The 17,526-nt window shown below is 48.7% G+C and overlaps 1 protein-coding gene across 1 annotated transcript in view; it reads right to left on the bottom strand.

Annotated features, from left to right (window-relative positions):
• Positions 1-17,526, bottom strand: part of LOC148500756 (uncharacterized) — a 36,976-nt gene that overhangs the window by 15,413 nt on the left and 4,037 nt on the right. Inside the window, exons 2-3 of the mRNA XM_088451387.1 lie at positions 16,496-16,606; positions 3,340-3,437 (exon numbers count right to left, since the gene is read on the bottom strand). Of these exons, the coding sequence (XP_088307513.1) occupies positions 3,340-3,437; positions 16,496-16,598 (201 nt within the window). The 5' untranslated portion in view covers positions 16,599-16,606. The remainder of the gene's footprint in view (positions 1-3,339; positions 3,438-16,495; positions 16,607-17,526) is intronic.

The raw sequence follows: 17,526 nt of genomic DNA, 5'->3' as shown, positions 1-17,526 counted from the left end.
CTCCAATGGCAGCCCTGCGGTCTCCCAGCTGATCTCATGATCCAATGACCAGCTGCCTAAGGGTATTTAGGTCTGACTCCTGCAACAGGAAGTTGCTGATCAACATCGCTGTATGACTGCACGTAGTCATTCCCTGTGACAACCGTCTCATGTTCCAGAGGTCGTATTACTTTCCTCTGTGTTCCTGGCTTCTTGTGTTTTCTCTGTGACCTCCGTGTATCCACTCCACCGTGTTCAGTACAAATTCATTCTGTGTGTCTCAAGTCGCACCTCCGTGTATCCAGTCCCTGTGTTCAATACAATTCATCCTGTGTGTCTCAAGTCGCACCTCCGTGTATTCAAGTACCCCTGTTCAGTACAAGTTCTTCCTGTGTATACAGGTACACACCACTGTGCATCCTTTCAAGTCCTCTGCCGGTGCATCCGGAGTCACAGCTGTGTACAAAATACACATCTTTGTGTACTATTTCAAGGTCATCTGCTGGTGCGTCCAGAGTCGCACCTTTGTGTACAAAATACACACCATCGTGTACAAAGTACACACCATTGTGTACTTTATCCCTCTGCTTCAGTACAAGTTCAGTTTACATCTCCAGAGCGTCCCAAGTGGAATCTTCGTGTACTCTGGACCTGATTCAGACCCGGTTGCGAGCACTGTGCGCATGCAACCGGGTCGATGGTGGGCCAGTGCGCATGCGTGAGACCCGGATAGCGACGGGCACTCCGTCGCTCCGGGTCTCGCAACAAAGGGGGCGAGCTGTTGATGTTGAGTGACAGCTCGCCCCCTTTGGTGGGCGGGCCGGGGGAGTGGCTGCCCAAACGGAGGCGTTCCCATGTGAACGCCTCCGTTTGGGGGCGGCCCCACTGACATCACGACTGATGTCAGTGGGAGAGATTTCGGCTCTGTTAGAGCCTAAATCTCTCTGGGGCTTGCGGCAACGAGACCCTACCACAAGGGTCTCGTCGCAAGCCCGATGGTCGCGATGGTCTTGACCATCGCGACCATCTTCCTGGCCGCTCGCTATAGCTGTGGGTGGTCACCCACAGCTATGCGAGCGGCTAGGAGGCCGTTCAAAAAAAAATAGCCCGGCTCTGATTCAGAGCGAGTGCTCTGTGAGAGCGTCCAGCTCTGAATCAGGGCCTCTGTTCACATCCAGTACCTTTCCGGAGCATACCAGTGTATTAAGTCCCTGCATCTCAGTACAAGCCATTCCTCCGTGTTATTTTCAGTGTTCCCTGTGTTAGTTGTGTTCGGTATATTACTCTAGTCTTCAGTCACTCCCAGGTACCTGTCCAGAGGGCCGCGACCTGCTCACTTGGTGCGACGAAAACCAAGTCCCAATTGGAGGAGTCACTGGAGAAAACCACCAAGTGGGTTAGATTCCGCGCCTCTGGGTAGGTCTAGCCAAACCTGGGTTTGGCCGCAATTAGGAGACTTGGGGCCTGATTCAGACCCACTCGCGAGCGGCTGTCAGCTCGCAAGTGGGTCGATGGTGTGCACTGCGCATGCGCACGACAGAGGGAGCTCCTTCGTGCGCATGCGCGTGACGCGGCGAGCGAAGGACTTTCCTTCGCTCGTTGTGTCTGATCAAAGGGGGCGTGCTGTCGATGTTGATTGACAGCACGCCCCCTTTGGTGGGCGTGTCGGGGGCGTGCCTCCCAGACGGGGGCGTTCCCAAGGCAACGCCTACCGTCAGAAGCCGGCCCACTGACATCACTAGTGATGTCAGTGGGAGTGATTTTGGCTCTGATAGAGCCAAAATCACTCCGGGCCTTGCGGTTGAGAAACTCAACCGCAGGCTCCGGCTCGCAGAGGCGATGGTCGCGATGGTCAAGACCATCGCGACCATCAACCTGCACGCTCGTATAGGCTGTGGGTGGTGACCCACAGCTATACGAGCGTCCAGGAGGACGCTCCATAATTATGGAGGTGGGCCCTGATTCAGAGCGAGCGCTCTGGTCAGAGCGTCCGGCTCTGAATCAGGGCCTTAGTCTGTCACTCTCGTCATTTCCCTACAGCTATCCTAAACCCTCCCCCGGTTCTTAACCTCATCAGAGGTAGTTTCAGTGCTCGGTCGTGACACTTTGCCTCTGGAAAACATGGTAGAATTCAAGGCAATCCCCACACATGAAGCTGCAGCAACAGATGTGTGCAATAAGGGGTCGGTGCACTGAATGTAAAGCCGCACAAAGTAACAAGTGGGGTGTAATAAAAGGGGGGCACAGTGAACTCCTCACCCTGTTAGCAAAAGTATTAACTGCCAAGTACACAGATAGACTGTATGAAGTTAAACAGGACAGAAAAACTGACAGGCAGAAGGAAAAAAAAAAACCTTTCTATAAGAACAAGCACACAGTACATTCAATGCAAAATAGATATAATGGGCAGTAAGTGCTAAACAGTCCAAGCCTCAGTCAGCTGGAAGGAGCTTAACTGCATAACCTGAACTGAGAGGGAGGTATACAGGGAGACAGGAGCCCAGCTGTCCTGAGTCTGTCTGCAGCCGGCTGTTGCACTGAAAATGGCCACTGAGCGTCTCTGTGGGAGGGAGAGCAGGAGAAACCCTCTTGCTGGAAAGCCTGTGAGGGAATGCACCAGTGGATGGGGGAGGAGCTAACATAGAAAGCCCATCTCCACCTTCTAACATGGAGCTCCAAGGGAAAATGGCTGCTGCTAGTACAGAGCCCCATTTATCTATGTGCCCTGGTGGTCCAGCGGGGGTCTGAACAGCTTGTCAGAGACCCGCCGGAGGCCTCCAGCATCGGTGGGTGAAGCTACACCAATGTGGCTACCTGCAAGCAGGAAGCTGCCTTACCTGATCCCCGTGGCAACGGCTGCGGTCCTCTGTGCTTGTGGAGGACATGGCCAAGGTCACTTACCCAGTCGCCAGCGCCACGGCCACCGACGCTAGGGGTTGGTGTAGAGGCAGCGTTAAGCGTCCTATAGCGATGCTCACTCAATTAGAATTAAATAAAATAAAGACTGAGGCTCCATCAGCAGCACCGTTAGAAGTGTGCCCGGCTCCTGCCGGCACCAAACGAGAACTGGCCTGCCTGGAGCTGGGGGCGGGGTATAGGGGAGGAGGCTGGGCGGTCTTGATGTCAAAGAAGATTAACTGTTTGGTACCCAGTCCTATTGCACAGCCCTATACCAGCATTGTCCCTGTGCCCTCTATAGCAATAAAGAAGAAAACACTTTAATATTGTCTGAGTACATTATTTGAGAATAAATAGTATAATAGAATAATATAAGCATGTAAGACAATTAATTAGAAGCTGATTAATTAATTAATACAAAGTCACTTTGGAATTTCAATCCTTGGGAAGAGCCTATAATACCTGATCCTCCTGTGGGATCCTGTGATTCTCTTCTAACCAATCCTGGGAATAAATTGGTCGGAGACATCTCTCTGGGATATGTGTGCTACTGGTTCCATCTGTAGGAGACACACAGTGACTGAGTACATTCTGTATATGTGATTATTAGATGCTATGGGTACAGTAACATAACCAAACAGCTGGATATTTAAAACTCTAGGTATGACTCTCTAAGCTTCATTTAAGCAGCTTCTGATTCCTTACTGTCCCACTCGATTACTGTGATCCGTTGACGAAGGACTATTAACAGTACCTAGAATCTCACGGAATTCGTCTGGGGGTCGAGCTTTCAGTTTTGTGGCTCCAACCTTTAGGAACTCACTTCCCTGCACAGTTCGAGAGGCCTCCACTCTAGAATCCTTCAAAAATAGACTAAAGACTTACCTCTTCACCCAAGCATTTCACTAATGTCCCTTGTTTAAGCTTATTTTGTATTTTGTACTGTAAATGTAAAGCACTTTGAGTCCTTTAGGAGAAAAGCACTATATAAATAAAATTATTATTATTATTTAAAAAGAATATAAAGAGTGACCCTGTACGTCTAGGATCCCCACATTCCCAGAGTGAGACGGAACAGATCTGTGATAGTGTACGTCTAGGGTCCTCACATCTCCAGCACTGTGACAGAACAGATCTGTGACACTGTACGTCTAGGATCCCCACATCCCCAGCAGTGTGACAGAACAGATCTGTGATACTGTACGCCTAGGGTCCTCATATCTCCAACACTGTGACAGAACAGATCTGTGACACTGTACGTCTAGGATCCCCACATCCCCAGCAGTGAGACGGAACAGATCTGTGATACTGTACGCCTAGGGTCCTCATATCTCCAACACTGTGACAGAACAGATCTGTGACACTGTACGTCTAGGATCCCCACATCCCCAGCAGTGTGACAGAACAGATCTGTGATACTGTACGTCTAGGATCCCCACATCCCCAGCAGTGTGACAGAACAGATCTGTGACACTGTACGTCTAGGATCCCCACATCCCCAGCAGTGTGACAGAACAGATCTGTGATACTGTACGCCTAGGGTCCTCATATCTCCAACACTGTGACAGAACAGATCTGTGACACTGTACGTCTAGGATCCCCACATCCCCAGCAGTGAGACGGAACAGATCTGTGATACTGTACGTCTAGGATCCCCACATCTTCAGCACTGTGACAGAACAGATCTGTGACACTGTACGTCTAGGATCCCCACATCCCCAGCAGTGTGACAGGGCAGATCTGTGATACTGTACGTCTAGGGTCCTCATATCTCCAACACTGTGACAGAACAGATCTGTGACACTGTACGTCTAGGGCCTCCACATCCCTAGCAGTGTGACAGGGCAGATCTGTGACACTGTACGTCTAGGGCCTCCACATCCCCAGCAGTGTGACAGGGCAGATCTGTGACACTGTACGTCTAGGGTTCCCACATCACCAGCAGTGTGACAGGTCAGATCTGTGACACTGTACGTCTAGGGCCCCCACATCCCCAGCAGTGTGACAGGGCAGATCTGTGACACTGTACGTCTAGGGCCCCCACATCCCCAGCAGTGTGACAGAGCAGATGTGTGACACTGTACATCTAGGGTCCCAACATCCCCAGCAGTGTGACAGGGCAGATTTGTGATACTGTACGTCTAGGATCCCCACATCCCCAGCAGTGTGACAGAACAGGTCTGTGACACTGTACATCTAGGATCCCCACATCCCCAGCAGTGTAACAGAACAGATCTGTGATACTGTACATCTAGGGTCCCCACATCCCCAGCAGTGTGACAGGGCAGATTTGTGATACTGTACGTCTAGGATCCCCACATCCCCAGCAGTGTGACAGAACAGATCTGTGACACTGTACGTCTAGGATCCCCACATCCCCAGCAGTGTGACAGGGCAGATTTGTGATACTGTACGTCTAGGATCCCCACATCCCTAGCAGTGTGACAGAACAGATCTGTGACACTGTACATCTAGGGCCCCCACATCCCTAGCAGTGTGACAGGGCAGATCTGTGACACTGTACGTCTAGGGCCCCCACATCCCCAGTAGTGTGACAGAGCAGATCTGTGACACTGTACGTCTAGGGTCCCCACATCACCAGCAGTGTGACAGAGCAGATTTGTGACACTGTACGTCTAGGATCCCCACATCCCCAGCAGTGTGACAGGGCAGATCTGTGACACTGTACGTCTAGGGCCCCCACATCCCCAGCAGTGTGACAGAACAGTTCTGTGACACTGTACTTCTACGATCCCCAGCAGTGTGACAGGGCAGATCTGTGACACTGTACGTCTAGGGTCCCCACATCCCCAGCAGTGTTACAGAGCAGATCTGTGACACTGTACGTCTAGGGTCCCCACATCCCCAGCAGTGTGACAGGGCAGATCTGTGACACTGTACGTCTAGGGTCCCCACATCCCCAGCAGTGTTACAGAACAGATTTGTGACACTGTACGTCTAGGGTCCCCACATCCCCAGCAGTGTGACAGGGCAGATCTGTGACACTGTACGTCTAGGGCCCTCACATCCCCAGCAGTGTGACAGAACAGTTCTGTGACACTGTACTTCTAGGATCCCCAGCAGTGTGACAGGGCAGATCTGTGACACTGTACGTCTAGGGTCCCCACATCCCCAGCAGTGTGACAGGTCAGATTTGTGACACTGTACGTCTAGGGCCCCCACATCCCCAGCAGTGTGACAGGTCAGATTTGTGACACTGTACGTCTAGGGCCCCAACATCCCCAGCAGTGTGACAGAACAGATCTGTGACACTGTACGTCTAGGGCCCCCACATCCCCAGCAGTGTGACAGAACAGATCTGTGACACTGTACGTCTAGGGTCCCCACATCCCCAGCAGTGTGACAGGGCAGATCTGTGACACTGTACGTCTAGGGTCCTCATATCTCCAACACTGTGACAGAACAGATCTGTGACACTGTACGTCTAGGGTCCCCACATCCCCAGCAGTGTGACAGAACAGATCTGTGACACTGTACGTCTAGGGTCCCCACATCCCCAGCAGTGTTACAGAGCAGATCTGTGACACTGTACGTCTAGGGTCCCCACATCCCCAGCAGTGTGACAGGGCAGATCTGTGACACTGTACGTCTAGGGTCCCCACATCCCCAGCAGTGTTACAGAGCAGATCTGTGACACTGTACATCTAGGGCCCCCACATCCCCAGCAGTGTGACAGGGCAGATCTGTGACACTGTACGTCTAGGGTCCCCACATCCCCAGCAGTGTTACAGAACAGATTTGTGACACTGTACGTCTAGGGTCCCCACATCCCCAGCAGTGTGACAGGGCAGATCTGTGACACTGTACGTCTAGGGTCCTCACATCCCCAGCAGTGTGACAGGGCAGATCTGTGACACTGTACGTCTAGGGTCCCCACATCCCCAGCAGTGTGACAGGGCAGATCTGTGACACTGTACGTCTAGGGCCCTCACATCCCCAGCAGTGTGACAGAACAGTTATGTGACACTGTACTTCTAGGATCCCCAGCAGTGTGACAGGGCAGATCTGTGACACTGTACGTCTAGGGTCCCCACATCCCCAGCAGTGTGACAGGTCAGATTTGTGACACTGTACGTCTAGGGCCCCCACATCCCCAGCAGTGTGACAGAACAGATCTGTGACACTGTACGTCTAGGGTCCCCACATCCCCAGCAGTGTTACAGAACAGATTTGTGACACTGTACGTCTAGGGTCCCCACATCCCCAGCAGTGTGACAGGGCAGATCTGTGACACTGTACGTCTAGGGTCCTCACATCCCCAGCAGTGTGACAGGGCAGATCTGTGACACTGTACGTCTAGGGTCCCCACATCCCCAGCAGTGTGACAGGGCAGATCTGTGACACTGTACGTCTAGGGCCCTCACATCCCCAGCAGTGTGACAGAACAGTTCTGTGACACTGTACTTCTAGGATCCCCAGCAGTGTGACAGGGCAGATCTGTGACACTGTACGTCTACGGTCCCCACATCCCCAGCAGTGTGACAGGTCAGATTTGTGACACTGTACGTCTAGGGCCCCCACATCCCCAGCAGTGTGACAGAACAGATCTGTGACACTGTACGTCTAGGGCCCCCACATCCCCAGCAGTGTGACAGAACAGTTCTGTGACACTGTACTTCTAGGATCCCCAGCAGTGTGACAGGGCAGATCTGTGACACTGTACGTCTAGGGTCCCCACATCCCCAGCAGTGTGACAGGTCAGATTTGTGACACTGTACGTCTAGGGTCCCCACATCCCCAGAGTGGGTTTATGTAGGAGGCTGGATTTGTAATCAGCAGTAATATGACCGCACACATAAAGCCGGAAGAGAGCCGCGCACCCGCTCCTATGCAGAGCCAGGATACCACATAACATAGACAAGCGCTTGCCCAGCTACAGCAGAGAGTCGGCATGGATTCCAAGCGGGGTCCCCCGCAGCCTGAGCTGGCGGTGTGTGAGCATTGTTTCTACCAACACAGAATAACAAGTTACAGACAGTCTGATCAGTGGTAATTAGATCCCCCTGTGCAGGATACAATATACTGGGGGCAGGTGGAGTGTTTTAGTGAAGAACACCCACAATAAAGATCAACTAAAATAGCAGTCAGTCCATAAATGGGCACTTTTTATTAGTACCCAAAGTAGAAAAATTAGTAAGGGCGCTCACACTCAGCTGCTGATTTAAAATATTTTTACTTAAATCTATTCAATATATAAAAACATATAAAACACAGGTGGAAGAATTCTTTGTACATAAATTAGTACCAACAACCAATATTGTACATATTAAATGATACTTAATGACATTGATATAAATAGTTAGTTAGCCAGCAATGATTTAGGTAGCAAAGCACAGTTAATTAGATGGTTAATTGGCAAGCAAAAGATTATGCAGCAAGTTCGCAGATTTGATTTGAAATGGCACAATTGAGCGATTTGTTAGTAAAGGTGCCTACACACTTGCCGATATTTTACCCGATCTGGCCGATTCCGACGCATCGGAACTACAGATCGTGTAAAATATGCCCAAATCATGAGTCCCCACTCACGATCACGATGCGATGCGCGTTCCTGCAGGTCGTACATCGCATCTTCAGAAATCGTACACATTGTGGGATTGTGAGCACATCGCTATGTGTGTTGTATGCACATTAAGCCAGCTGATGATGGGTTCAAGCAGAGCTCAATTGAAAAGTTATTTGATATGCATAATCTTCTGCTTGCCGATTTACCATCTAATTAACTGTGCTTTACTACCTAAATCATTGCATGCTAACTATTTATATCAATGTCATTAAGTACCAACTAATATGTGGAAACAAAGGAAGGTAGTACTGAATATAGAAGATAATAAATAATTATCAATATTTAATAAGATTAATCAATCTACAGGAACAGATCAAATATAACATAAAACATATAAAAATAATAAGCATGTGTACCATACAATTAAAAAACCATACCAGGCTGCTGGTCATGAACCATGTGGAATACATTAAATAAATATAAATAAATAATAAATGATAAGATTAATGAGAGACACACAAGAGATCTTAATTGCAGCAAAGGAAGAAGGGATCTTAATAAGATGTATATAAATCAGCAGATATGCAACTGTAACGTATAATTAGTATTATAGTAAAACGTATAAGTATAATTAGTAAAACGTATATAGGCCCTCATTCAGAGGCGGTCGCAAGAAGCGACCGCTCGTTCTGAATGAGGGCGGCAGCTTGTATTTTTTAGTGCGGCCTCCTGGGCGCAAGCTAAGCTGTGGGTTACCACCCACAGCTTAGCTAGCGACCAGGGTGATGGTCGCGATGGTGATCACCATCGCGACCATCGGGGCTTGCGACCAGATCCTAAGGTTGGGTCTGGGCACTCGCAAGCCCCAGGGAGCTTCCTGCTCTGATCGAGCAGGAAGCTCCCCACTGACATCACTGCTGATGTCAGTGCGGCCGCCCACAAAACGGCAGGCGTTCCTTAAGGAACGCCTCCGTTTGTGAAACCACCCCCCCGCCCCGCCTACAAAACGGGGCGAGCTGTCTATCAACATCGACAGCCGCCCCTTTTGTAGTGAGCTCCGGAGCGGTGGGGTATGGTGAGCTAGGCTTCCGGTCTTTTGCAATCAGGAGCTCGTAGCCCTGAAGCCTGGGAATATACTCCCAACACAGTAACTCTTTCTGCCGGATATGTAGAAATACCAGGATGGGTCCTGATAAGAGATGGCTGTAGTGACAGAGGAGGGTGTAGGATAAGAGATTGCTGTAGTGATAGAGGAGGGTGTAGGATAAGAGATTGCTGTAGTGACAGAGGAGGGTGTAGGATAAGAGATTGCTGTAGTGACAGAGGAGGGTGTAGGATAAGAGATGTCTGTAGTGACAGAGGAGGGTGTAGGATAAGAGATGTCTGTAGTGACAGAGGAGGGTGTAGGATAAGAGATTGCTGTAGTGACGGAGGAGGGTGTAGGATAAGAGATGGCTGTAGTGACAGAGGAGGGTGAAGGATAAGAGATGGCTGTAGTGACAGAGGAGGGTGTAGGATAAGAGATGGCTGTAGTGACAGGAGGGTGTAGGATAAGAGATTGCTGTAGTGACAGAGGAGGGTGGATAAGAGATGGCTGTAGTGAGAGAGGAGGGTGAAGGATAAGAGATGGCTGTAGTGACAGAGGAGGGTGTAGGATAAGAGATGGCTGTAGTGACAGAGGAGGGTGAAGGATAAGAGATGGCTGTAGTGACAGAGGAGGGTGTAGGATAAGAGATTGCTGTAGTGACAGAGGAGGGTGGATAAGAGATGGCTGTAGTGAGAGAGGAGGGTGTAGGATAAGAGATTGCTGTAGTGACAGAGGAGGGTGTAGGATAAGAGATTGCTGTAGTGACAGAGGAGGGTGTAGGATAAGAGATTGCTGTAGTGGCAGAGGAGGGTGTAGGATAAGAGATTACTGTAGTGACAGAGGAGGGTGTGGGATAAGAGATTGCTGTAGTGACAGAGGAGGGTGTGGGATAAGAGATTGCTGTAGTGACAGAGGAGGGTGTGGGATAAGAGATGGCTGTAGTGACGGAGGAGGGTGTAGGATAAGAGATGGCTGTAGTGACGGAGGAGGGTGTAGGATAAGAGATGGCTGTAGTGACAGAGGAATCTGAAGGATAAGAGATTGCTGTAGCGACAGAGGAGGGTGTAGGATAAGTGATTGCTGTAGTGACAGAGGAGGGCGTAGGATAAGAGATTGCTGTAGTGACAGAGGAGGGTGTGGGATAAGAGATTGCTGTAGTGACAGAGGAGGGTGTGGGATAAGAGATGGCTGTAGTGACGGAGGAGGGTGTAGGATAAGAGATGGCTGTAGTGACAGAGGAGGGTGTAGGATAAGAGATGGCTGTAGTGACAGAGGAAGGTGTAGGATAAGAGATTGCTGTAGTGACAGAGGAGGGTGTAGGATAAGAGATTGCTGTAGTGACAGAGGAGGGCGTAGGATAAGAGATTGCTGTAGTGACAGAGGAGGGTGTGGGATAAGAGATTGCTGTAGTGACAGAGGAGGGTGTGGGATAAGAGATGGCTGTAGTGACGGAGGAGGGTGTAGGATAAGAGATGGCTGTAGTGACAGAGGAGGGTGTAGGATAAGAGATGGCTGTAGTGACAGAGGAGGGTGTAGGATAAGAGATTGCTGTAGTGACAGAGGAGGGTGTAGGATAAGAGATTGCTGTAGTGACAGAGGAGGGTGTAGGATAAGAGATGGCTGTAGTGACAGAGGAGGGTGTGGGATAAGAGATTGCTGTAGTGGCAGAGGAATCTGTAGGATAAGAGATTGCTGTAGCGACAGAGGAGGATGTAGGATAAGAGATGGCTGTAGTGACAGAGGAAGGTGTAGGATAAGAGATTGCTGTAGTGACAGAGGAGGGTGTGGGATAAGAGATTGCTGTAGTGACAGAGGAGGATGTAGGATAAGAGATTGCTGTAGTGACAGAGGAGGATGTAGGATAAGAGATTGCTGTAGTGACAGAGGAGGGTGTAGGATAAGAGATGGCTGTAGTGACAGAGGAGGGTGTAGGATAAGAGATTGCTGTAGTGACAGAGGAGGGTGTGGGATAAGAGATTGCTGTAGTGACAGAGGAGGATGTAGGATAAGAGATCGCTGTAGTGACAGAGGAGGATGTAGGATAAGAGATTGCAATAGTGACAGAGGAGGGTGTAGGATAAGAGAGTGCTGTAGTGACAGAGGAAGGTGTAGGATAAGAGAGTGCTGTAGTGACAGAGGAAGGTGTAGGATAAGAGATTGCTGTAGTGACAGAGGAGGGTGTAGGATAAGAGATTGCTGTAGTGACAGAGGAGGGCGTAGGATAAGAGATTGCTGTAGTGACAGAGGAGGGTGTGGGATAAGAGATGGCTGTAGTGACGGAGGAGGGTGTAGGATAAGAGATGGCTGTAGTGACAGAGGAGGGTGTAGGATAAGAGATGGCTGTAGTGACAGAGGAGGGTGTAGGATAAGAGATTGCTGTAGTGACAGAGGAGGGTGTAGGATAAGAGATTGCTGTAGTGACAGAGGAGGGTGTAGGATAAGAGATGGCTGTAGTGACAGAGGAGGGTGTGGGATAAGAGATGGCTGTAGTGACAGAGGAGGATGTAGGATAAGAGATTGCTGTAGTGACAGAGGAGGATGTAGGATAAGAGATTGCTGTAGTGACAGAGGAAGGTGTAGGATAAGAGATTGCTGTAGTGACAGAGGAGGGTGTAGGATAAGAGATGGCTGTAGTGACAGAGGAGGGTGTAGGATAAGAGATTGCTGTAGTGACAGAGGAGGGTGTGGGATAAGAGATTGCTGTAGTGACAGAGGAGGATGTAGGATAAGAGATTGCTGTAGTGACAGAGGAGGATGTAGGATAAGAGATTGCAATAGTGACAGAGGAGGGTGTAGGATAAGAGAGTGCTGTAGTGACAGAGGAAGGTGTAGGATAAGAGATTGCTGTAGTGACAGAGGAGGGTGTAGGATAAGAGATGGCTGTAGTGACAGAGGAGGGTGTAGGATAAGAGATGGCTGTAGTGACAGGGGAGGGTGTAGAATAAGAGATGGCTGTAGTGACAGAGGAGGGTGTAGGATAAGAGATTGCTGTAGTGACAGAGGAAGGTGTAGGATAAGAGATTGCTGTAGTGACAGAGGAAGGTGTAGGATAAGAGATTGCTGTAGTGACAGAGGAGGGTGTAGGATAAGAGATGGCTGTAGTGACAGAGGAGGGTGTAGGATAAGAGAGTGCTGTAGTGACAGAGGAGGGTGTAGGATAAGAGATGGCTGTAGTGACAGGGGAGGGTATAGAATAAGAGATGGCTGTAGCGACAGAGGAGGGTGTAGGATAAGTGATTGCTGTAGTGACAGAGGAGGGCGTAGGATAAGAGATTGCTGTAGTGACACAGGAGGATATAGGATAAGAGATTGCTGTAGTGACAGAGGAGGGTGTAGGATAAGAGATGGCTGTAGTGACAGGGGAGGGTATAGAATAAGAGATGGCTGTAGCGACAGAGGAGGGTGTAGGATAAGCGATTGCTGTAGTGACAGAGGAGGGCGTAGGATAAGAGATTTCTGTAGTGACACAGGAGGATGTAGGATAAGAGATTGCTGTAGTGACAGAGGAGGGTGTAGGATAAGAGATGGCTGTAGTGACAGAGGAGGGTGTAGGATAAGAGATGGCTGTAGTGACAGGGGAGGGTGTAGAATAAGAGATGGCTGTAGTGACAGAGGAAGGTGTAGGATAAGAGATGGCTGTAGTGACAGAGGAAGGTGTAGGATAAGAGATTGCTGTAGTGGCAGAGGAGGGTGTGGGATAAGAGATTGCTGTAGTGGCAGAGGAGGGTGTAGGATAAGAGAGTGCTGTAGTGACAGAGGAGGGTGTAGGATAAGAGATTGCTGTAGTGACAGAGGAGGGTGTGGGATAAGAGATTGCTGTAGTGACAGAGGAGGATGTGGGATAAGAGATTGCTGTAGTGACAGAGGAAGGTGTAGGATAAGAGATTGCTGTAGTGACAGAGGAGGATGTAGGATAAGAGATTGCTGTAGTGACAGAGGAGGGTGTAGGATAAGAGATGGCTGTAGTGACAGAGGAAGGTGTAGGATAAGAGATTGCTGTGACAGAGGAGGATGTAGGATAAGAGAGTGCTGTAGTGACAGAGGAAGGTGTAGGATAAGAGATTGCTGTAGTGACAGAGGAGGGTGTAGGATAAGAGATTGCTGTAGTGACAGAGGAGGGTGTAGGATAAGAGATGGCTGTAGTGACAGAGATGGGTGTAGGATAAGAGATGGCTGTAGTGACAGAGGAGGGTGTAGGATAAGAGATGGCTGTAGTGACAGGGGAGGGTGTAGAATAAGAGATGGCTGTAGTGACAGAGGAGGGTGTAGGATAAGAGATTGCTGTAGTGACAGAGGAGGGTGTAGGATAAGAGATTGCTGTAGTGACAGAGGAGGGTGTAGGATAAGAGATGGCTGTAGTGACAGAGGAGGGTGTAGGATAAGAGATGGCTGTAGTGACAGAGGAGGGTGTAGGATAAGAGATGGCTGTAGTGACAGGGGAGGGTATAGAATAAGAGATGGCTGTAGCGACAGAGGAGGGTGTAGGATAAGTGATTGCTGTAGTGACAGAGGAGGGCGTAGGATAAGAGATTGCTGTAGTGACACAGGAGGATGTAGGATAAGAGAGTGCTGTAATGACAGAGGAGGGTGTAGGATAAGAGATGGCTGTAGTGACAGAGGAGGGTGTAGGATAAGAGATTGCTGTAGTGAGAGAGGAGGGTGTAGGATAAGAGATTGCTGTAGTGACAGAGGAATCTGTAGGATAAGAGATTGCTGTAGCGACAGAGGAGGGTGTAGGATAAGTGATTGCTGTAGTGACAGAGGAGGGCGTAGGATAAGAGATTGCTGTAGTGACAGAGGAAGGTGTAGGATAAGAGATTGCTGTAGTGACAGAGGAGGGTGTGGGATAAGAGATTGCTGTAGTGACAGAGGAGGGTGTAGGATAAGAGAGTGCTGTAGTGACAGAGGAGGGTGTAGGATAAGAGATTGCTGTAGTGACAGAGGAGGGTGTAGGATAAGAGATGGCTGTAGTGACAGAGGAGGGTGTAGGATAAGAGATTGCTGTAGTGACAGAGGAAGGTGTAGGATAAGAGATTGCTGTAGTGACAGAGGAGGGTGTAGGATAAAGAGATGGCTGTAGTGACAGAGGAGGGTGTAGGATAAGAGATTGCTGTAGTGACAGAGGAGGGTATAGAATAAGAGATGGCTGTAGTGACAGAGGAGGGTATAGAATAAGAGATGGCTGTAGTGACAGAGGAGGGTGTAGGATAAGAGATTGCTGTAGTGACAGAGGAGGGTATAGAATAAGAGATTGCTGTAGTGACAGAGGAGGGTATAGAATAAGAGATGGCTGTAGTGACAGAGGAGGGTGTAGGATAAGAGATTGCTGTAGTGAGAGAGGAGGGTGTAGGATAAGAGATTGCTGTAGTGACAGAGGAGGATGTGGGATAAGAGATTGCTGTAGTGACAGAGGAAGGTGTAGGATAAGAGATTGCTGTAGTGACAGAGGAGGATGTAGGATAAGAGATTGCTGTAGTGACAGAGGAGGGTGTAGGATAAGAGATGGCTGTAGTGACAGAGGAAGGTGTAGGATAAGAGATTGCTGTGACAGAGGAGGATGTAGGATAAGAGAGTGTTGTAGTGACAGAGGAAGGTGTAGGATAAGAGATTGCTGTAGTGACAGAGGAGGGTGTAGGATAAGAGATGGCTGTAGTGACAGAGATGGGTGTAGGATAAGAGATGGCTGTAGTGACAGAGGAGGGTGTAGGATAAGAGATGGCTGTAGTGACAGGGGAGGGTGTAGAATAAGAGATGGCTGTAGTGACAGAGGAGGGTGTAGGATAAGAGATTGCTGTAGTGACAGAGGAGGGTGTAGGATAAGAGATTGCTGTAGTGACAGAGGAGGGTGTAGGATAAGAGATGGCTGTAGTGACAGAGGAGGGTGTAGGATAAGAGATGGCTGTAGTGACAGAGGAGGGTGTAGGATAAGAGATGGCTGTAGTGACAGGGGAGGGTATAGAATAAGAGATGGCTGTAGCGACAGAGGAGGGTGTAGGATAAGTGATTGCTGTAGTGACAGAGGAGGGCGTAGGATAAGAGATTGCTGTAGTGACACAGGAGGATGTAGGATAAGAGAGTGCTGTAATGACAGAGGAGGGTGTAGGATAAGAGATGGCTGTAGTGACAGGGGAGGGTATAGAATAAGAGATGGCTGTAGTGACAGAGGAGGGTGTAGGATAAGAGATTGCTGTAGTGAGAGAGGAGGGTGTAGGATAAGAGATTGCTGTAGTGACAGAGGAAGGTGTAGGATAAGAGATTGCTGTAGTGACAGAGGAGGGTGTGGGATAAGAGATTGCTGTAGTGACAGAGGAGGGTGTAGGATAAGAGAGTGCTGTAGTGACAGAGGAGGGTGTAGGATAAGAGATTGCTGTAGTGACAGAGGAGGGTGTGGGATAAGAGATTGCTGTAGTGACAGAGGAAGGTGTAGGATAAGAGATTGCTGTAGTGACAGAGGAGGGTGTAGGATAAGAGATGGCTGTAGTGACAGAGGAGGGTGTAGGATAAGAGATTGCTGTAGTGACAGAGGAGGGTATAGAATAAGAGATGGCTGTAGTGACAGAGGAGGGTATAGAATAAGAGATGGCTGTAGTGACAGAGGAGGGTGTAGGATAAGAGATGGCTGTAGTGAGAGAGGAGGGTGTAGGATAAGAGATTGCTGTAGTGACAGAGGAGGGTATAGAATAAGAGATGGCTGTAGTGACAGAGGAGGGTATAGAATAAGAGATGGCTGTAGAGACAGAGGAGGGTGTAGGATAAGAGATGGCTGTAGTGAGAGAGGAGGGTGTAGGATAAGAGATTGCTGTAGTGACAGAGGAGGGTGTAGGATAAGAGATGGCTGTAGTGACAGAGGAGAGTGTAGGATAAGAGACTGCTGTAGTGACAGAGGAGGGTGTAGGATAAGAGATTGCTGTAGTGAGAGAGGAGGGTGTAGGATAAGAGACTGCTGTAGTGACAGGACAAGGAGAATATGTGACTCTTTTCTGTACTAAGTGTTTATTACTTACCTGTGCCGATATATGTAGTGATTTCCTCCGCCTTAAACTGTTTATTACCCATCATATATGCCTCTTCTTCTCCCTCTATGTCTTCTGCCTTTAGATCAGTCATATCATTACCTTAAAAAACACACAAAACAATAAAATAACATCTACAATAAAATAACACTTAAATACCAATACATTATACAAAACATAAGTAAAAGAGAAGAATATCAGTGTTGAAGACTAACCATCATAGCTGTTCTACAGATCATAGCTATATAATTATTATTATTATCATCCTTTATTTATATGGCGCCACAAGGGTTCCGCAGCGCCTTACATAGTACATAAACATAGTACATAAACATAGTACATAAACATAGTACATAAACAAAGTACATAAACATAGTACATAAACATAGTACATAAACATAGTACATAAACAGTTGAGCAGAACAAGAAAACAGTGTCATACAGTTTAAGACACTACAAGACAAGTACATTGTATATAAACACTGCTGCAACAGAAGCAGGATGGCAAAAGTCACGGGTTAGGTGCTTTTGAGTATAGAGTAGATAATATAAGTAAAGAAAGGATAAGCACAAGAGGAAAGAGGGCCCTGCTCGTGAGAGCTTACATTCTAGAGGGGATGGGCAAACAGACAGGGGTGACACGGATGGGGTAGACAGTGAGCATGGGACAGAGGGTTAGGATGACAGATGGCTGGATTCCTATTTTACAGTAGGTGTGGAAGTCATTTGAATTAAGATTTACGCCACTGACATTCTACTTTAAGAGGCAGTTTTTGTAGGTGTCTGTGGAAAGCCATGGCTGTTATATCAGTGTATGTGACAGTATATGTAGGTGTCTGTGGAAAGCCATGGCTGTTATATCAGTGTATGTGACAGTATATGTAGGTGTCTGTGGAAAGCCATGGCTGTTATATCAGTGTATGTGACAGTATATGTAGGTGTCTGTGGAAAGCCATGGCTGTTATATCAGTGTATGTGACAGTATATGTAGGTGTCTGTGGAAAGCCATGGCTGTTATATCA

Source organism: Taudactylus pleione, unplaced genomic scaffold (genome assembly GCF_031769625.1).
Source record: "Taudactylus pleione unplaced genomic scaffold, aTauple2 ptg000547l, whole genome shotgun sequence".
Taxonomy (NCBI): domain Eukaryota; kingdom Metazoa; phylum Chordata; class Amphibia; order Anura; family Myobatrachidae; genus Taudactylus; species Taudactylus pleione.
This window is presented reverse-complemented; position numbering and strand designations above follow the sequence as displayed.